This window comes from Zootoca vivipara, chromosome 11 (genome assembly GCF_965207765.1).
Source record: "Zootoca vivipara chromosome 11, rZooViv2.hap1.1, whole genome shotgun sequence".
Lineage (NCBI taxonomy): Eukaryota > Metazoa > Chordata > Lepidosauria > Squamata > Lacertidae > Zootoca > Zootoca vivipara.
Window position 1 is genome coordinate 9858109 of NC_142594.1, and position 20077 is coordinate 9878185.

Consider the following 20077-nt stretch of genomic DNA (forward strand, 5'->3'; position numbering starts at 1 on the left):
AGCAATATCTACCATTAGCAATTCTTAAATGCTGGAGCAGCAGTTCTTAACCTTTTTCGGGTCATGAACGCCTCTGAAAACCTAATAAATGCTGTGGACCTCCTCCCTAGAAAAATACAAATTCATAAATTAAAAATTTATTTATTTATTTTATTTGCATTGGAAGAATCCGTTTTCTGTGTGTGCCTGATTCACAGACCCCGTTGTTTTTATGGACCCCGGGTTAAGAACCACTCTGCTAGAGTAACCAAAATGTATTTTCCCCCCTCTTTAACCCTAAGCATCCTGCTAACTCAGGCATAGAGAACCCCTTGTCCTCCAGATGTTGCTGGACTACAACTCTTATCATATCTGACCATTGGCCATGCTGCCTGGGGGCTGATGGAAGGTAGAATCCAAAACCACCTGGAGAGCCCCATGCCTGTGCCGTCTCAAATTCATCCTGCTAACTCTTCAATGCAGAACTATTGACTGGATAGTTTCAGAGCTGTTTTAATCTTAGCTCTTTGAGAGAAGAGAAATACACATCCAGCTTAAGTATGGAGAATAGGATTTGGTGTTTCTCCAACTCTCTGGAGCAAATTTAGGGATTGTGGGGACGGTAGAGGGGAGGGAGAAATACTCAAAATTGATTCCCTCCTCCTCCTGATGTCAGCTTAGCCGTACCACTGCATACAACGAAAAGTATTTAGAAAAAAGGAGACAGGGTCAAGGGAAAGTCTGCGATCATTATGGTTTATTATATTAAATATTCACAGTCACAGCAAGACACTGGCAAAATTTTGCACTGCATTCCCTTTTGAAGTTTGTGTTTCTGCCATTCTCTGCTGTATTGAGAAGTTGTGACTGGAACATCTGCACTAGTCTGTGTTTTTTAGCATTTCATCGTCTAGCTGTAAAATAGCTGCTTAGAGCAACAGTTTTACTGCTTTAATGTTTTTCTTCGGGAGATGTAAATATTTCTCTAATACTTGTGCTATGTGTTGCTTGTTGCTTCTTGTTTCACTTTATAGGACGTGTGCGGACCAAGCTTTCAACACCCTCTATTGGCATGGGAAACTCAAAGACGGATTCCAGAGGCCGTAGTCGAACAAAAGTTGTGTCTCAGTCTCAGCGTATGTATTTCTATGTTGTCGTTCTTACTCTGTTAATAACATTAAGCCATATGCATAGTGAACAATCATTGACCAAAGGATATGGTCAAGTATATATATATTTAAAAACACTACATACTGAGTTGTTGTTCTGTGCCATAGGTTCATCATCGCCAGACAAAAATGAAGGTATTTTTTTTTCAGTGTTTCAGTGTTTCGGGTCAGTAGTCTGCATGCTTTTGGAGTCTCTTATAGTCTGTGTGGTGTTATTTTGAACAAGATTCTAAACATAACATGAAAATTTGCTTTTTAAAACCCACTAAGAAATTATTCCTGTGATTAGGGATTGTGAAATTATTCCTGTGATTAGGGATTGTGAAATTATTCCTGTGATTAGGGATTGTGATTAGACTACATGGAAACCTTACAAATGAAGGTGCATTGTGAAACACTGTAGTAATTGCAGTTCATGATGCCGTAGAAAATATATGCTGTGTGTATAGGATGAGGGAGACAACTAGATTTTGTTTCATTATTAAACAGTCATTTACTTAATTTTTTTTAATTTGATTTTTGATTTGCTTTGATTTTTTCTATCATTTTTACTTGGAAAGTCATTTTAACATAGAGTTTCAGTTGCTTTAGGTTTAATGTGACTGTTTTCAGCTTGATTTTCAAATACTGGTATTGGAAAAAGGCTATACAACATTGATCTCAACTCAATAACAAGATGCACCCCATACTCTCACTTTACCACCAGAGAAGAAAGATAGGCGGTTGTCATCCCTGTATTTCTTACACCATAGAGAATGTTTACTGCACACCTACTGCAGCACATTTATTTTCCCTGTCTACCTGAGAAGTGTAACTTGTAGATATTGATGGATGTAAATTCCAAAGGTGTAGGGTTTTTTCTCCACTTCACAAATTATGTAGAGGAAATATTGCCAGTGTTTTTGGATACCCATAGAAGATAATATACAAATGAGGAATACCCTAGAGTATGTGGGCAAATGCCCCTCTAAAGACAATAAAGACAATTTTATTAGCATAGAGACAGGAATTAGAAAACTGTATCAGACTCTCCCTAGCTGCAGTAGAGATATCTTGGAAGGCAAAGTGAGATAAAAATACCGGAGAGCCGAGTACTGTATTATGATTAAATTGTTGTCATTTTTAATGCAAATTTTTGCAACTGCCCATCATCTGCAGGTGCCTGGGACTTTATGTATATGAAAGAAGACTCATATTGGTGTACTTTAATAATTGCTTTATTTCATTCCAGGAGATTGCTTAAAGGGTTAATTCCCTAATTTTAATTATGTGGACTTAGAATGTGCCTCTGTTTTTCTTTCCATTCGAAGCCCTTTCTTTTGGCATTGTAAATAATATGTTCTGTGAATCCTGAATTCAATGTTAACACTCTGCTTTAGAAGTTTAATATAGCATACAAATGGTGTGTTCTACGAGATATAAAAATTGCACACGACAAAACTAGCTGTAACCCAATAATGTAAGCAAGAGATCATTGTGATAGAGATAAGCTCAATGCAACAAGACAAAACAGCTTCATTTGCTGTGTCCTGCAATGGAAGCTATTGGCCCCATGTTTTTGCAAAATCTTGCACTCAGTACTAGAAGGCGTATCTTCGTCACTTTAGTGCTAATGTATTTTAAGAGTTGCTCCGCTTCTGAGCACGTAGCAAATCATCGGATTATGGAGACTTTATGAACTACTTCACTCACTAGCTACCCCATGTCTTACGTTTGCACAAAGTGTTGGTGATTATGATAGGCATGTTTGCAAGCTGAATTATACTAATTATAGAGCTTCAATTAAGTGTAGCTTTTTGTTAATTATATATTCAATGCCCACATTTGGACAACTGAGTCTCAGCTTAATAAGCCAAGATATGCATGAGCTTCAGGCACCTGCAGGAAGCTGCAATTAGTCATAGTTTATTGTTACATTAGTACTGGGAGCTATGGTTAGTGGCTTCCATACAAGCCAGGCTTGTGTGCACAAAGGCACGCAGATGTGCCTAAAGCTCACACACATCTCTGCTTATTAAGCAAATTTCAATGATCCAGATGTGGCCAATGACAAACCTGGAATTGCCTCTGCATAACGTGCGATAAGCCCCTAGTACTATTGCAGACATGTATGCAAAGGGATCTCAATGTGTGGTAGTTAATGAAGAACTAGTACTTTAAGTGACAGTGCTATCACATTTTATTTATGCAGTATTCTCATTCTGAGACAAGCTGGTTTATTATAGCATGAGCTTACATAGACAGCAATTGATAAATTAAGTGCATGTACCCATTTTGGTGATTGCATACATAACGGCAGTATTGCTCATTAATTGCAGAATAAAAACAATATGGTTAGGATAATGGTCCCTGCTACCTCGAAAGAGGCAATGATCTAACCACTTTGCTGAGCTTGAATCTTGACAGTTACTAGGGATGAGTGGTTCCTCTGTCAAATAAATTGGTCTGAATGCAGTGGCACTCAGCCCTGAATGCGCAGGTACACAGGCTCAAGGTGCTTCCAGATCTCACTCTGTCCTTGGAGACCCATGTAGCCTCAGAATCTAGAAGCACATTTTCCGGCTGCACTTTGTATAACAGCTTCTACCGTCCCTGGGCTGGGAGAGCTTGACCACAGCAGTTGAGGAATTGGTGACCTCAAGATTGGATAGCTACAACACGCTCTTTGTGGGGCTTCTCTTATGCTTGATCCGGAAACTGCAGTTAGTGCAGGATGCTACAGCATGATTACTAACAGGAGTGGGGCACTGTCAGCATATAGCACCTGTGCTCAGATATCTGCACTGGTTTCCAGTTTGTTACTGGGCCCAGTTCAAGGTGTAACTATTATCATAAAGGTAAAGGTACCCCTGACAGTTAGGTCCAGTCGTGGACGACTCTGGGGTTGCACGCTCATCATGCTCTATAGGCCGAGGGAGCCGGCGTTTGTCTGCAGACAGCTTCTGGGTCATGTGGCCAGCATGACTAAGCCACTTCTGGTGCAGAGCAGCTCATGGAAACGCTGTTTACCTTCCCGCCGGAGCGGTACCTATTTATCTACTTGCACTTTGACGTGCTTTCAAACTGCTAGGTGGGCAGGAGCAGGGACTGAGCAACAGTAGCTCACCCCGTCGCAGGGATTCAGACTGCCGACCTTCTGATCAGCAAGCCCTAGGCTCTGTGGTTTAGACCACAGCGCCACCCGCGTCCCCTTAGCTATTATTATATAAAGCCCCTAATGGCTTTGGGCCAGTTTACTTGCAGGATCGCCTTGCCCCATATGGGCCCACTCAACCACTTTGATCTGCAGAATTGGCACCATTACACGTGGCACATAATACCTGTTCCACAGTTAAAAGAAGCTGGTCTTTGAGTGTGTCAGCACCTACACTTTGGAACTCTCTGCCTATTGACATCAGGCAGGGTTCACTATACTATTTTTGGTACATAATTAAAATATTATGGTTTTGGCAAGCCCACCCAGGCACATAATTATTTATTGTTGTTGTTGTTTGTTGTTATTGTTGTTTTAATTAATTAATTAACCATCCTATACCCAGGGGTCTCAGGGCGGTTCATGTGTTTTAGTCCTTTTTACAGTTAATTACAGTTAATAATTTTTAAATATTGTTAGCTGTGTTTAACTGTTATTTCTGCTTAGAGTTTTTACTACAGTCAAGTGGTATATAATTTTTGTTGAATAAAAATAAGCAGGCGTCTTCCAAGAAGATAAACATGTAAGCTTTTAATCTAACCATGTTGGTATATAAAATCATATTTAAAACTTTAAGGATTAAGTGATTATAATATGTATTTTAATTGTACAAATAACTAAAACGGGCAAAGAGTTTGTTAAAAGTAGCTTTGAACTGGGAAGCTGCCTAAAAATGCAAGGAGACACTATTTTTAATACTTGAAACAATTTACGTGCATACGCTTTATTATCTGCTACTCATCAATTACTCTAAATTAAATCTTTTAGGATTTCAGATGGTTGTTTCTAAAATGGTCTGTGTAGATTTGCCATTAAATGTTTGTCTATCTGGAATATTATAAATGAAGAAGTGAAAGCCAGTGGCAATGAAATTTGAGGGTATTGAAAGTGTATTTCTTTTCACCATGCAGTTCTGTAATTGAGAACCTTCAGCAGTGATAATAATTAAATATTCCTATCCGGTGGTAGAAAATCAGGGAACTCTGGCAGTCCGTGAAAGCTTGTCATTCCTCATTAACTAGATCAGTAATGGCGGACAACCTTTCTCGAAGACAGTTTGCTACCACTATCAACTTTCTCCTATCACAGGGTGGCCTGCCTGATGTTGTTGGACTCCAGTTCCCAGCAGCCCCAGCAAACATGGTCAGGGATGATGGGAGCTGTAGTCCAGCAACATTTGTGGTTCCACATGTTCCCTACCCTTGCTGTTAGAGGAGTGTTGGGTGTATGTGTTTGTGCCCACTCTTATGCCTTGTGAATGGAGCTCAGCCCAGAGATTTCTCAAGTCAGCCACCTGAAAACCAAAGTTTGAAAATCTCTGCCATAAACAAATCTTCACTTGTATCCCCTTAGCTGTCATTTCATATACTTTAACTTTTGGGCCTGCAATAGCATGGTGGAACCCCCATTTAATAATGGCGGGTTTGTATTTGTGGCCAGCAACCATTTAATCCTGTGGGTCCATTGTGGAATCTTTGAAAAGAACTAGGGCAGTAATGAAGATGTTGACCCCAGTCTGCATGGTATTCTTCAACTATTTCATGGTATTCTTCAACTATTTCATGAAGATTACATGAAAGCCAGCACTAAGGTGTGGTGCTGACTGTATTTCCATACACACAATGACATAAATATAAAAGAAAGTCCAGGGGCATGTAGATGTTACAAATACTGCTTTGAAATTCTTGTAGTCGGGCACTCATCTTTGGTTGTTCCTTTACAACTTCTGCATGCATGCCAGATACAATTTTTTTGTATCTTTCCCCTCTTCTTACCCCACCCCATTTTGCTTTTCCTTCATTGTATTATCCAAATTGAAGAACTTGTTACTGTTTCTTCAGCTATTAAATCTTGCACTTAAAATTTACTTGGAGTGAAGATATCCAAAGATCTCGATCCAGTGTTTCAATTAAATTTACCGATGAATTGATAAATGCGGTGCAGTTCTTTGTTCGAGAGCTGAAGAACTGTAATTGTGCAGCTTCTGTTTTGTCTGCTTCGTATATAAGCACCTGAGCCTGTTGGAGGCTATGAAAATGCACTGCTTTTTGCGCTAACCCTCTTGTTGCATTCCCCCCTCTTTTATGTGAACTGACTAAAGCCTTTTTATTTCCATTTGCCATCCATTGTTAATCTGCTCTGCTCCCTCCCTATTCATGGATTTTATACCCTTACCCTACTCCTGCCTTTACACTTGTTCAGGATCACAGTCTGCTAATCCACAGTCTGGTGGTAAGGCTTTTCAGATTTTGTGTGTGCATCATTGTTTGTCCATCCATCACAACAGGATCCTATTCAGCAGAAGCACTCAATATTTACGCATGTAGGTTAAAATACCTCTGCCAAAAGAAATACCCTGAAGAATCTAAAGGCACAAAGGTTTTAGGAATTCAGATGAACAAGTGAGCAGCCTCAAGAGCCAGGATTTAGGGACAAATTTTATGGTGCTCTAAGCTGAAATGGTTCCAACCATTTTATAAAGAGAAGCATGCCGTGGCCATTGGTTTTCACACTGAAGATTGCTCCAAACACTACAAATGCCCCAAATGCAAAAGACAAAAACATGTATAGATAGTAATGGGTGACAATCACATACATGTTGTGCTGCTCACACGTTCAGTGAAATAAGCTGTGATAATCAGATATGACAGTCTACATGTAGTTTTCAGTATTTTTCATGGTGAGTATGCATAACACAGGAAACAACCTGTGATTTCATGCTTTGTACCACAGAATTTAATATGGAGCATATAATTGAATCTTCTAAAAATCCATTTGTTTCATTTAATATTTTTGGTAACCTTAAATTACCAGGGTTAAAACTTACTCAGAATATTTAGCAACAACTCTTAAAAGGAGGAACTCCAGTGCCTATGTAATCTGAAGTAAAACTCACTGAGTTAATTGGACTTGCTTCCAAGTATATATAGCATTTTGGCCTTCAAGAAGTCTGAATGCTATGCAGGGACCCCAAACAGGTTTATGCTAAAAATGTACACAATTGGGTTTGGGTACACATGCTGTTTTTGCTGAATAGACTCCTGTCTGAAAGAAGGCATTCTACAGTGGTATTTCCCAAACCTCTGATAGCTGACGTACACTTAAATTTTTGAGTTTAAGTTGGAGACACACATATATCCAAAAAGGATTTATTTTAGAATGCGAAGGTAAGAATTGCATTTGGCAAACTGGGGCTGTGAACTTGGAGGATCCTGCCTCCTGCCTTTCTGTATGTCTTTGTCCTGAGCGTACCTCCTGGAAAACCTCTCAGGTTGGTGACCCCCATGTATAGAAGCAGTGGCAAGCATCTCTTGAGAGCAGGTAACTGCTTTGTTGAGAGTGAGTGAATCTTACAGCACACACTAAGAGAGCAGATTGCCTGCCCCCAGCTAATGCTGATAAGAAGGAGCCAAGGCCAGAACAGGGCATCATACAGAAACACAGTCTCCTTAGTGCAGGGTTGGGGAACTTCATTCAGATGTTGCTGGAATAAAGCTCCCTTCATTCCTAACTGCTGGTGCTGGCTAGTTGGGAATTGGAACCCAACAAAATTTGCAGGGCTGCAAGTTATCCATTCCTGCCCTAGTGATAGTTGCTGTGGACTAATAGGAGCCTTTACTTCTCACTGCGCACCAGTGTTACAAAGCATGGAGTTTGGGAATTGCTGTTCTATTCCATTAGCACATTGCATCTGAATGGACACGGTGATTCACATAGCATTTGCATGGTGCATTGACTTGCCCCTCCATCCTCCATCTTGATCCTGTTTATATAATGAAGTACATAATGAAATGGATTGTTTAAATGTATGTGGTTATTTTGATTTGTCTTCAAGGATTGGTCATGTCAGGCCATATCATACTATTACTGTTCAAAGAAATCTACGTATTAAAATAAAACCAGCCTGTCGCGCTTTTTAAAATGGGTGGGACTGCTGTCCTTCAGCACTACACAGTTACTCTGTAAATTCATTGAAATTGAAAAATGTTAGGATATCATCATTTACCAACAAGTCACTTTATCTTCACTGGCCGAGTTTGGTTCTATTTTGTGTTAGACAAAGATGTTCAAAGACACAATTTGTACAATGATTTACAGGGCAGTTTGCCATGAGCTTCCTCACTTGTGCTTAGGATACAATGGAGGTTTCCCTCAACTTAGTTTTGCTTACAGGGGGTTTCGCCACTGCAGAGCTCTCAACAGTGGCTTCTGAAAGTGCAAATAGAAGCTGTCACATCAGCAATAGCCAGCAGAACCCCTGTCCCCCCCAGGACAAATCTGGACCAGCCAAGGATCTGTGGGATTCTAAGCAGGGCCATCTATCAGGGATAGACTTAGTCAAACACACACATGGCTACACCAGCCTGGAGCTAGTGCAGCAAAAAAAAAAAAAGCAGTTTTATTGCCCTCCCACCTTCCCTAGCCAGTACAACTGGCCTACTTCAGATGCAGCCGTGGCCCCAGAGCTCCGTTTAGTCCTGTTCCCAGCCAGGATTGCAGCCTAAAACATTTGGAAATAGGATGTCTCTGTTTTTATACTCAGTGCATGTGAAACTCTTTAATTAACATAAAGTTCTAACTTGCAAACCTAATGTCAAAGAAAATTTAGTACTTGGACTTTCAGGTGTAATTTAAAGAGCTGCTTTAGATGATCACAAGTTCTTCAGGGCATGCAGTTAGTTGCCAAATGAATCTCTTTGCAAGGCATCAGAGGCTATTCTCTGGTTTCCAAAGTTTCAAGAATGGCTTATTGGTTAGCACAGATAATTGCTTTTGGAAATGGAGTATCAGCCCCACTGACCTTGGCACCCCAGTCCAATTAAAGTTGGGAATGTTACACAAAATAAGCAGTTTCCTTCCAGCTATGTCTCTGGAGCATCAAGACTCTTGTAATCAGTTCCTAGCTTGTAATGATGCATTAATATGCCCCCGGCAGTTTAATGCGAGTGGTATGTGTTTTAATTATTAAAATTTGGAAATTAGTACTTAAGGAGGTACAAATATTAAAAGCATATTTTGTGCATGAACTAATAAGCTTTGCTTTAAGACAGCACACATGTTCCAGATTCTATGCTGTTCATTATCGTCAGGTTCTTCCAAACAACTCAGACCATTCCATTCTACCATAGCTGTTTCATTTATCTTGAGTTTCTTCTTTTACTCCCAAGCAGTTATGCATCGGAATGTATAGCTTATCTTTGCTTTGCTTTGCTTTCAGCTGGCAGCCGTTCTGGTTCCCCTGGAAGAGTTTTGACTACAACTACACTCTCAACTATGAACACAGGGGTTCAGAGAGTGCTAGTCAGTCATGCAACAGCACAAAAGCGAAGCAAGATTCCGCGAAGTCAAGGATGTAGCAGGGAGGCGAGTCCTTCAAGACTGTCAGTTGGTAAGGCTTGCTAGCTAGTCATAGCTTCCTTCTTTTATATGTTGGCCTATCTCTCACATAGTCACTGAATTCAGGTGACCTGAGTCCAGGTTTGCTGAATATCTGCTTGTAAATTGGGTCTTCCATGTCATATCCTGAGATTAGTAACACATTAGGTAAAGAATAGTAAGCATCTTACTGTTCTCCTCCTTTAGACTGGGAAGCATACTCAGTAAACAAAGCAAGCACACTAAATATCCATTCATCACCTCCCAGGTTAAGGCTTATTTCGCACACTAGGTGGTTTTTCCAGCAATGTCCAGTCCCTGTCGCTTAATATATGTATGTGGGAAAGCATTCTCACAGGCATAGGTTTATTGCATGCATGTTTCACAGTTCTAAGAGTATATGAAAAGCATCATGTTAGAAGCACCTCTTAGAAATACAGAAAATGATGAAAATGCAAATCCTTGACATTCAGCCTTATCTGCAGGTATGAACAAGTATGCAGCATATATTAATTCCACCCTATTTCCCCTGAAGTTAGATGTGCCTAACTTCCATTCGCACTTTTAGCTATTTTCCAAATGGGCACATGATAAAACGTGCGCTTCTGTTGGAGTGCCTGTGTTTTCTGTAAGTCAAAGTAAGGAGAAATGCATATATTTAGATGTCATTCATGCCTTAGAAAAGTGGGGTCTTATTGTGAAAGGTAACATGTGGGATTGCATTAAAATGTCAACTCTTTCTGTGTCTTCTCCCTTTCTGTGCTGCTGTTGGTCTGTACCCTGAATCATACTAGCACGAGGTAGTCGTATTCCTCGGCCTAGTGTGAGTCAGGGGTGCAGTCGGGAAGCCAGCCGTGAAAGTAGCAGGGATACAAGCCCTGTCCGCTCTTTTGCGCCCCTTGGTAAGTACTTGGAGAGCTTGTTCTGCATGGCTGTGTTTGCCCTTGATTATCTGCTAATATAAGCTAAATAAAGAGATGGCATTTAACAAGACAGCCTGTTTAGTCTGGCTGAAGACTTTGCCCATTTGAAGAGCCTAAAAATGCCCTCCGTAATTCTAGAGTGACAACGCAATCCGGAAGTGTATGCCTAGCAACCCCCAGGTTCTTCCACACATGCCAGTTAGCCATCCCTTCAACACACTTGCTTCCTAGTTTCTCTTGTAAACGAGAAATCATTTTCAGTGTTACACATACTATTCCCCCCCGCTCAGGAACGTTATCATCAGCTCTTGCACTAAAACCCAAACTTCTTTTGAAAACTGGTGTTCAAGGAGCAGTTTGGGAGTTCTTCGGGGTTAAGACCTGTTTGGGAGAAACACACTATAGTATCTCTGATTATAGGCGCACACTTCTGGATTGTTCCTTGGTGCAAATGATTGTAAAATTGATTTTCTGAGAATCAAGATTTGCCCTTTGTTTTTGTGTTGCACATGCTTATCAGCCGTTCCTTCTTACCATACTAGATTTGTTTTGATTTTTCCCTGTTCTTGATCTTTAGTATGAAAATCATAATGCATTTAGTAATTTTATAGTGTAGTAGTGGCAATGCAGTTTCAGATGGCTAGGTTTTTTACCCTGCAAAACCGGCAGATTCACAGCACAGTCAAGAAACAAGTTATAGATTAGCTTTTTCAAAACCTTACTTTAGTGCCGGGGTGGGAACACAATGTTGGCACTGGAAACCTTTCCGCGTTTCATAGATACAAGATAACTTCTAGAAGAAAAGTCTTTTTTCATGGACATAGTATTCTAAGTTGCTTATTTGACATTTAGTGGCTGCGTTCGGATGAAACACAAAGCCATTAAACTATAGCTAAACAAATTAAGTCTCTGCATGACCTACGTACTAGAGCATGGAGCTCAAGTATTCCCACGGTACTCCTCCTTTCCTCCAGCAGGGAAACAACCATAGAGCGGTTCACTTAGCACTATGTCCAAACACATGCCCGTTGTTTGTTTTTCTCTAAACCAGGAGTAGCCAATGTGGTGCCCTACAGATCTCCCATAAACCCCAGCCATCATAAGTAATGGTCATGGATGATGCAAGTTGGAGCTGGCTTATCCCTGCTCTGAACAAAGCACAACCATGGTTTGTTTAGAGTGAAACAAACCACAAGCGCTGATTCAAGGCCTAATACTAGGCCAGCCACTTTGTGGTTTGACACTGCTTTAAGCTAAAAACATTTTAATCCAGGGAAATTGAATAAATTTCCCTTGTTGAGCATTGATCAGACTTTTTAAGAACTACCTTCAATGGCTTTAACTGCTTGGCAATTCTTTTTCTTATTTTATACGTTGCCTTTCTAAAAAAAATAAATGATGAAATGTTTAAAATAACTTAGGGGTTTTTTGAGCCACGTTGTTCCTGTTTCTATAAAATTTAGCACTGCAATGCCACTGCTTAACTCAAAACCCTGGAAATCACTCTTCTGTATAAGCTTGCTTTAGTTATCATCCAGTGGTCCATTTGTTTTAAGTTAAGGCAACCTGTCCTTCAGTCTTTTCCCCATCAATGGGCAAGAAATGCCCATTGGTAGCTTTGCTACTTTTCACATTTTTGATGAGGAAATATCATGTAATCTGGACTTATTTATGTATACTGTTAACTTTAACACAATAAATGTTAACACAAAGAACACATTTGTTCCCTACGCTTTTGCTACACTCCTTTTACTAAGTTATGTCTAAAATGTGAAGGGGGAAGTTGCATGCTGTATGTGATTTACGTAATGAAATATGTAAAATATTAATTATGTTAACTTGTAAAAATGAATTCATACATTTTAATTTCAATGTTCACCAGCAGAATCAGAACTTCAAGGTTTCTGTCCTTTTAATGATTCTTAGATACACAGATGGACTAAGGGGGATTTTAAAATTATACTATTCTTAATATATGAAAAGAATTAACTATCAAGTTTTGTGCCAAATGATGTTTCAAGGTTGACAACTTTGTGAACCTCAGAAAAGATAGGTTGCTTAGCTGAATTTTTTGGGTCATTTCCTAATTTTGTGTGCTCTGTCAATCGACAGATGGCTTTAGATTTTTTCAAAAAATACGAAAGGCGTCTTTAGATTTAGTCTTGTAATTATTACGTTTTCATGTAAGGCAAATTATTTCTCTCTCCTCTCCAGAAAATGTAACTTGATCTCACGACCATTAGGTTTCTAGGGCGTGTTTTACAATGAAAATTATGTGCATGTCAGCTACCAACCTGTGATCAGCCAGTTGAATGCAACCCTTGACATGTGCAAGATTTTAACATCTACCACAAACATAAATGTTGAATGTTTGCAATAGCACAATTCTGAAGATGAGGATAGTAGAAGCTGCATACAAGCTATCTGTGGGCAGGGAGCCAATAATCACAGGATTATTGTACCCTGTACTCAGTGTTGATGTGAATCTGTTCTTAGTTGCTCTTGTCATGAAGCAGTGCTGCCTGGCTTTGCCCGCTCTCTGTACAATTGTTCTATACTTTTATAGTAATAGATAGGGTTCATATGATCCTGTTATTGCAGCTTCCAGGCATCACTCCAGATCCACTGGTGCCCTCTACTCTCCAGATGTTTATGGGGCTACAGGTGAAGGATGAGTACACTTTGCTATCATCTGTGCCATCATCCTGGATTATTTTTACCCCATTTGATTTTTCGTGCAGTCTATTTTTTATCATTTTCAGTATTGATTTCTGTACATTACTTCGAATATTCAAAGTAGATAAAAGTGCAAAATGTTTTCCTTTCCTCGCACACACAGCAGTTTTTCTTTAGTTTAAGATGAATTTTATTGGTTTTTCCTTCTTTTCCTTTTCATTCTTGTACTACTAAAGCTTTATTAATGCATGTAGCTTTATGATATGTAATACCATAGGCTGTATTGACTGTGGATTCCCTTAATTTGCTTCATAGTTTTAAAAAACACCAGAGTGACAAACACATTTTAATAGAAAAAAAGAAAATAGTTGCTGTTGCTTCAGCTCCTGCATAATTGTGTATACACAGTATGTTTTTTGTTCTTTTTGCCACTTGAGGTACAGTTAAATAACTGCCTTTAAATTTACTTTAATTTCATTAGGATATTAAGGCCACAACCCAACATGAACATGTCACTGCAAACCGTATGTGGCAGTTCACTCTTTCCTTGAAATTTCTGCTGCCGCAGTTAGATAGCTAAACAGGGATATTGCTTTTTAAACCGAGCCATTGCTTGTCTTTAGCAACAGGAGCTACTTTAACAAACTTGAAAGAGAACTCTAGCTGCCCTTGTTCCTCTGGAATGTGCATGTAGAATTTTCTAGATTATGGCCAGTATCTCTCCTGAGCCATCTGGTTCATGAGGTTTCTGAGAGTGTACCAGGTGTCTATGGCAAGGGCTGTTACTGATGGTAGGCTCTGCATATATTCATTTCCCTTCATAAATCAAGTTAAGTGTTCCTTTTGTTGAGTTGAAGGCAAGCAGCCAGATTCAGAACAAATGAGATGAACCTTTTTGAGGCTTCACCGCTTCCAAATATTGGAAGGCATAAAACTTTTTTAATAGTGGCTTTAAATTTTAGTTTATATGGCATTGACCTTCCCAGGATGATTATGATGAACATTTTCTTTTGTCTTGTTATGACAGGCACAGGTTTTGGAATAAGTCAGTCCAGTCGGTTATCTTCATCAGTTAGTGCCATGCGTGTCTTGAACACAGGCTCCGATGTGGAAGAAGCAGTAGCAGATGCTTTGGTGAGCATCTTGTCTATTACACGTGTGTTTGTTTGTTTGTCTGTTTGTTTGTTTGTTTGTTTTTGAGGGGGGTGACAATGTAAAAGCTTTGCAGTGTGTATTACTGTCAAATTTGATTATTGGTTCTGCTAAATTACATGGAGCTCTGTTTTTGACCATACGTGCCATTATGTCTCTGTTCCTTCAAACTCATCTACCTTCCCCTCAAAGCCATTCCTAACAACTTAATCTTTATTCCCATAGTACATGTAACTGCATTTACGTACATTTATCGTTCACTGTTGTTTTCCCTGCCGTCCGGTTTACATTGTAAGCTGCTTGGAGGCAGAGACTGGTCTACAATTTTTCCTGTTTAGTTACCGGTATTAGTTACATCTATATCCCACCTTCCCTCCAAGGAGCTCAAGATGGTGTTCATGGTTCCAGCGGTGGACCATGTGCTACCACTGCCTGGGGGCAGAGCAGGAAGGGAGCCTCGCCACCAATGCTGCTGCTGCTCCAAATCAGTATGATCAGACTGATTTGAAGGCGGCCTGACCCAGGAGTGGAGCTGCGGCTGGCTGGCAATGTTGGGCCTCTTTGGGCTCCCTCATGTGCTGGAGCCCAGCGAAGGAAAGGAGCATGGTCATGCTCTCTTCCTCCCTCCTTGGTGGGTGGCAGCTGGGTCCTCCCCCTCCGTCTTGGCTGGACCAGGGGTGGGGTGCACATAGACGTCCCTTCGCCAGCCAGAAGGAGGAGGAGAAGGAGCCGTTGCCCCAGCCCCGATGGCCCAGCCCAGGCATGGCTTCCCACCTCACAGCTCCATCCTCAATAAGGGAGCCTGTTGTGGGGGCTCCTGATTACATCTCCTCAAAAAAAAGGTGCTTGAGTCCACAGTTGTGTATCTAGCTAAAACTATTATGCTTTCTTTTGTTCCTGAGGCTAAACCCAGACCTCATTTCTAACTAGAGGTAATGACATATGTGCTTACACTATTTAACCGTTGTCAGCTGTGCTCATAACTTTTCTGTTTCTTCTGTAATGCATTGCACTCAGCTCTTAGGAGACATACGGACTAAGGTATAACAATCTTTGTTTCCCTGTTAAAAATGCTCAGTGTTTTTAAATAAATACATAATGTCAGCTTCACTTGTGTCCCAGGTTCACAATTGTTTTAAGGAGCTGAACGTTTCCAAATGATTATAGTTTCAAATGTTGTTGTCCTTTTGTCCTACGGTGCATGACTTCATAATGAAGGAAGCTTCCATGTATTCCAAATATTTTTTTTAAAGTCTAATATAGTTGGACTTGCTCATTAGTGCACATTTTGCCTTTATGACCTTAGTGCCCTTTCTGGGAAAGGTTATTGCTTTATACAAAGTACCCGTTGTGTTAAGAGATTAACGTTACAGGCTTGTTTGAACTTTACTTCCCCCTCCCCACCTAGTAAGCACAGCAAGATTTGGAACATCATTTAGCTTTTTCAGTATCTGTACTACAACTGCTGCAATGTCTTTCTTTGAACACACTTTTGATTCTATTCAATTTATTGATAGTTTTGGCTCTTGCTCTTGCTTTTTTGTTGCTTTTAGTGTGATAACTGTGCGTTTCAACGTGATTGCTGTGTGGTTTTATATTCTGTAAGCAGTTTTCAGTGACACTTTTTGAGGGTAAAGTTGCCCGTTTTTATATAAATAAATTAAACGATCATGGTTAGAGGAGGTCTCCCTTTCAAATAACCAGAGGGTCTCAGGTTCAGTGTGGTGAGAGAAATGAGATGGGGTATGAATCTGATGCCTGCTCCGGGTGTAGCTGCAGGTGGCAATGGCATCAGGGAGGTTTGCTATATGAGTAGGCGCATGATATTTGCGTAAGAGGTGCTACAAATTTGTTATGGTTCCTTAAGTGATGCTCTCTGTGTAATAGAAAAAGCCAGTGCGAAGGAGATACGAATCCTATGGAATGTACTCCGATGATGATGCCAATAGCGATGCTTCCAGTGCTTGCTCAGAAAGATCATACAGCTCTCGGAATGGCACCATCCCTACGTATATGCGGCAGACAGAGGATGTGGCCGAGGTCCTCAATCGCTGTGCAAGCTCCAACTGGTCAGAAAGAAAAGAAGGTCTTCTGGGGCTACAAAATTTATTAAAAAATCAGCGAACTTTAAGGTAGGAAAACCATTTTAGATAAAAGATTTTGTAGTTGAGAAAGCTCTGCAGATATTTATTCTCCAGCTAATGAATTCTACAGCAAGGAAAAGAAAGTCAACTGGCTTCCTAGTTCATAACTTGCTAGGCAATGTCCATTGTTACTGCAAAACTAAACGAAAGCAACTGGCATCAGTTTCTTGAAGTGCTTTGGGACGCTTGATATTTCCTTCAAAGATGATTGAAAGGTCTCTGTAAGGAATAGATAGCATCACATTTAGCTTTCGTTGAGCACATTCCTTCACAAGTAGAGCATTAAAATGGCTCTGGATAATAGTAGAGCCATAAAGCACTTTCAAATCTTGATCCTATACATGCCATAACAATGATACCTTAATGGTCATTAAGAGGAAGTATTGGGACACTGATTTTAATTTTGATTTATTGTATTTCTATGCCGCTTTTCATTCAAATGAATCTCCAAGCGGCTTAAAAACAATAAATAACTGACTCGTGTACTCCCTTTCCTACCCCGCCCCCACCCAAGTATGAATTCCCCTGAGGTGAACCTCCCTTCCTCCCGGCTCTACACACACACACACACACACACACACACACACACGTTCTCAAGGAGAATGGAGATTTGCAGGTAAGCAACAGTAGATAATTCCCCCCCCCCAGACAGTTGTTGACCCTTACTTGGACTTTCTGATTCTGTGCTATAGTTCTGAGTCTAAAACATAAGCATGTTTACCTTGCCTAACATGTTAGTGAATGTAAAATATTTCACCGACTCATTTTTAAAAGTTGTTGTAAAGTTGCTCATAACGTTACCCTGCCATTTACTAATTAGTCTTATGTCATTTTGGCAGTCGCGTTGAATTAAAAAGGTTGTGTGAAATCTTCACAAGGATGTTTGCTGATCCTCATAGCAAGGTATGTATCTGTTTTGCTCCATAGCGATTATGAACACCGGAGGGTTTTTAGAAGAATGCTGCCATAGATTTAGACTTAAATACTTGATGGACAGAAAGCACTTCCAAGTGTCCTCATATTATTTTAATTAACAGTGGCCCAATCCTTTAACGGTACAAGAGGCACAAGATAGAATCAGATAGTACCTTCTACTAAACCAGTGTTTGTTGCTAAAGGAGGAATATCTACTCAGAACTGTTTTTCAGGTAGAACGTTCATTGTAATGCCTAAAATTATCCCCATGAATACAGCTCTGTATTTTTAGAAAGTTCTTCTCCAAGTAGTCAGGAATCCTGAGCTCTTGAATGCACCGACAATACCCATACATGGATATATTTGTACTTGCACATAGCTGTACACTAGTGTATGGAGGAGGAGATGCCACCCCTTCATGTGTTCATGACCTCTTTAGAAATTCAGAAAGGGTTTTGTCCAAACCATGGAGATAGCCAACTTCTGCAACTGCATCCTGGTTGCTCGTGGCTATTCAAATTCTTGAAATAACACGAAACAGTGTAGCACAAAAATCAGTCATGTGATTTTTAAAAGAGCAGCAAATTTCTTATGGCATAAGCTTTTGTGGACAATTAAAAAAAAAATACTCTGAGCACTTGAGTTTTACATTTTGAACTCACTTAACTCATTGTATTTGCTCACTTCCTGTCTTGGGCCAGTCAGCAGCTCTCAGCCTGACACATGGCTGTTGTTACCATATAGAAGGAAGCATAAAATGACTGCATTAAGGGGGACTTAATGTTTGTATCACAGGCATCAAATGTTGGCTTCTTTAACTGGAGTGATGTGTCACTGTAGGTATAAAGGGTTTTCTGCCCCATCTCTGCAGATTAGTACAGCTAAGTCGTCCCACCTGTGTTTAGCTGAGCTTACTCTCAAGTTATTGTGCACAGGGGGACTGATTCCTAAGAAAAGTTATCCTAGGCCTGTAGCTACTGTAGGTTGGGGAACTGTGGAAAGCGGTGTGATCTGGGGCCCATTCAAACTGCTGTTTTTGTTAGCACTCCGTAGCCGGGGGGGGCAGGTGCTAGTCTGCCCCCACACAGCTAACAGAAGCTAGAGCAAATTGCAATTGCCTTCAGCTTGAAGAACAACACACAGGAATCAGTAGTGTTTAACTACTTTAATATAGCAAGAGAGATACAGCATTGCGTCCGGCATCTTGCTTAGCCGAAAGAGAAAGTGTACAGAGTACAGTGAAAAACATCACGTGAGCATAGGGAGATAAGGACCTCCTTTCTCCTGGGAACAAGCCCAGTAACTACACTAGCCTGGCTGAAGCTCGCCAGTGCATAGGAATCCTAACAGTTTTATCGCAGGAGTATGCAGCAACATTAAAACATCAATAGTGTGTTTGCAGAGAATTCATACTGGATCGTCCACATATCACCCTGCTTCATGAGTTCTGTAGTCATCCCCCAATGCTCCTGTAGTATTACATCCACACTTTAATTCCACCCATTCCATTATCCGTGTTTTCACCATCCTCAATTCCGTATCCCCTCACCCAGCTCAAGTAAGTTGTGTTGTAATGCTATGCCAGCATACTTTGATTTTTACACTGTGATCACCATGCTAAATCTTTGCTTGATATTACAAAATAAAAATCCACAGGAATACCAGTATCTGCTATCAGTGGAATGTATGTAGGAGTGGCTATGTCACAAAGAATTAAATGGAATTCAGCTCATTGCTAGGGCACCACAGCACAAGCAATGGTGCTCAAGACCATAGACACACACACCCCGTCTTCTGGTTAATTAGCAGAAGCTTGGCGGATGCGGGGATTTCGATAACTCTCACAGAGTCAGTAAAAGTCTCCAGTAAAAGATTTACTAAGTTATAAAGCACACAGTCCTTTGCTACCTCCCCAGCAAGGTACAAATCATAGCCAATTTTAGAGCAAAATCTAATTGCTGCAACAAGAATACACCACACAGTAAAAGTGTTAAAAATGAAAGCAGATAAATCTACATTTCATGATAAAACAGAAAGAAGAGTGAAATAAAACTCCCCAGTAGGGAGTAGTGTGGTCTGTCTCCAAAGCTTTGACCTTAGGGTTCAGCAGATAACACACAACCACCGCAACCCCAGTCGGTCATGACTGGACCTAATGGTCAGGGGTCCCTTTACCTTTTAACAAACAACAGCTGTGCTCTCTGCTTCTAGGAGAAAGCTTTAGAACTGAAATGTTAGACTGTTCCAAAATTTTCTGGTGGCTTCTGCACTTTATGAAACATATTCCCTTTCATTTTCATTGTTTTTCTTATATGTAGTGGGAATGGCAATTTTTTAAAAAAGGGGGGAAAGATTTAAGGCGGAATGCAGCTTAGCATTAAGGAAATTGTTCCATCAGCACAATCATTTCACCCTCTTTGTTCCTTACACACCCCTGTTCTTGGAGATTCTCCAGACCCTCCAAAGTGGATTTGGGAGGGGGGCACAGGAGGAGGGGGGGAAACCACATAATTATAGATCTGGGTTGTTTTTTTCTTATTAAACGATATA

General features: G+C 40.3%; 1 protein-coding gene across 44 annotated transcripts in view; it reads left to right on the forward strand.

Moving 5' to 3' along the window:
* The window catches only part of CLASP2 (cytoplasmic linker associated protein 2), a 130446-nt gene that overhangs the window by 85860 nt on the left and 24509 nt on the right, over positions 1–20077 (forward strand). For 11 of the 44 annotated variants that reach the window (XM_088653614.1, XM_088653621.1, XM_088653620.1 and 8 more), the window contains 8 exons: positions 1014–1115; positions 1257–1283; positions 9560–9730; positions 10512–10619; positions 13242–13304; positions 14344–14450; positions 16356–16600; positions 17452–17515. In XM_088653614.1, coding sequence (XP_088509740.1) covers positions 1014–1115; positions 1257–1283; positions 9560–9730; positions 10512–10619; positions 13242–13304; positions 14344–14450; positions 16356–16600; positions 17452–17515 — 887 coding nt within the window. The remainder of the gene's footprint in view (positions 1–1013; positions 1116–1256; positions 1284–9559; positions 9731–10511; positions 10620–13241; positions 13305–14343; positions 14451–16355; positions 16601–17451; positions 17516–20077) is intronic. The other 33 variants (XM_060280609.2, XM_088653636.1, XM_035129753.3 and 30 more) reach the window with 5 other exon arrangements.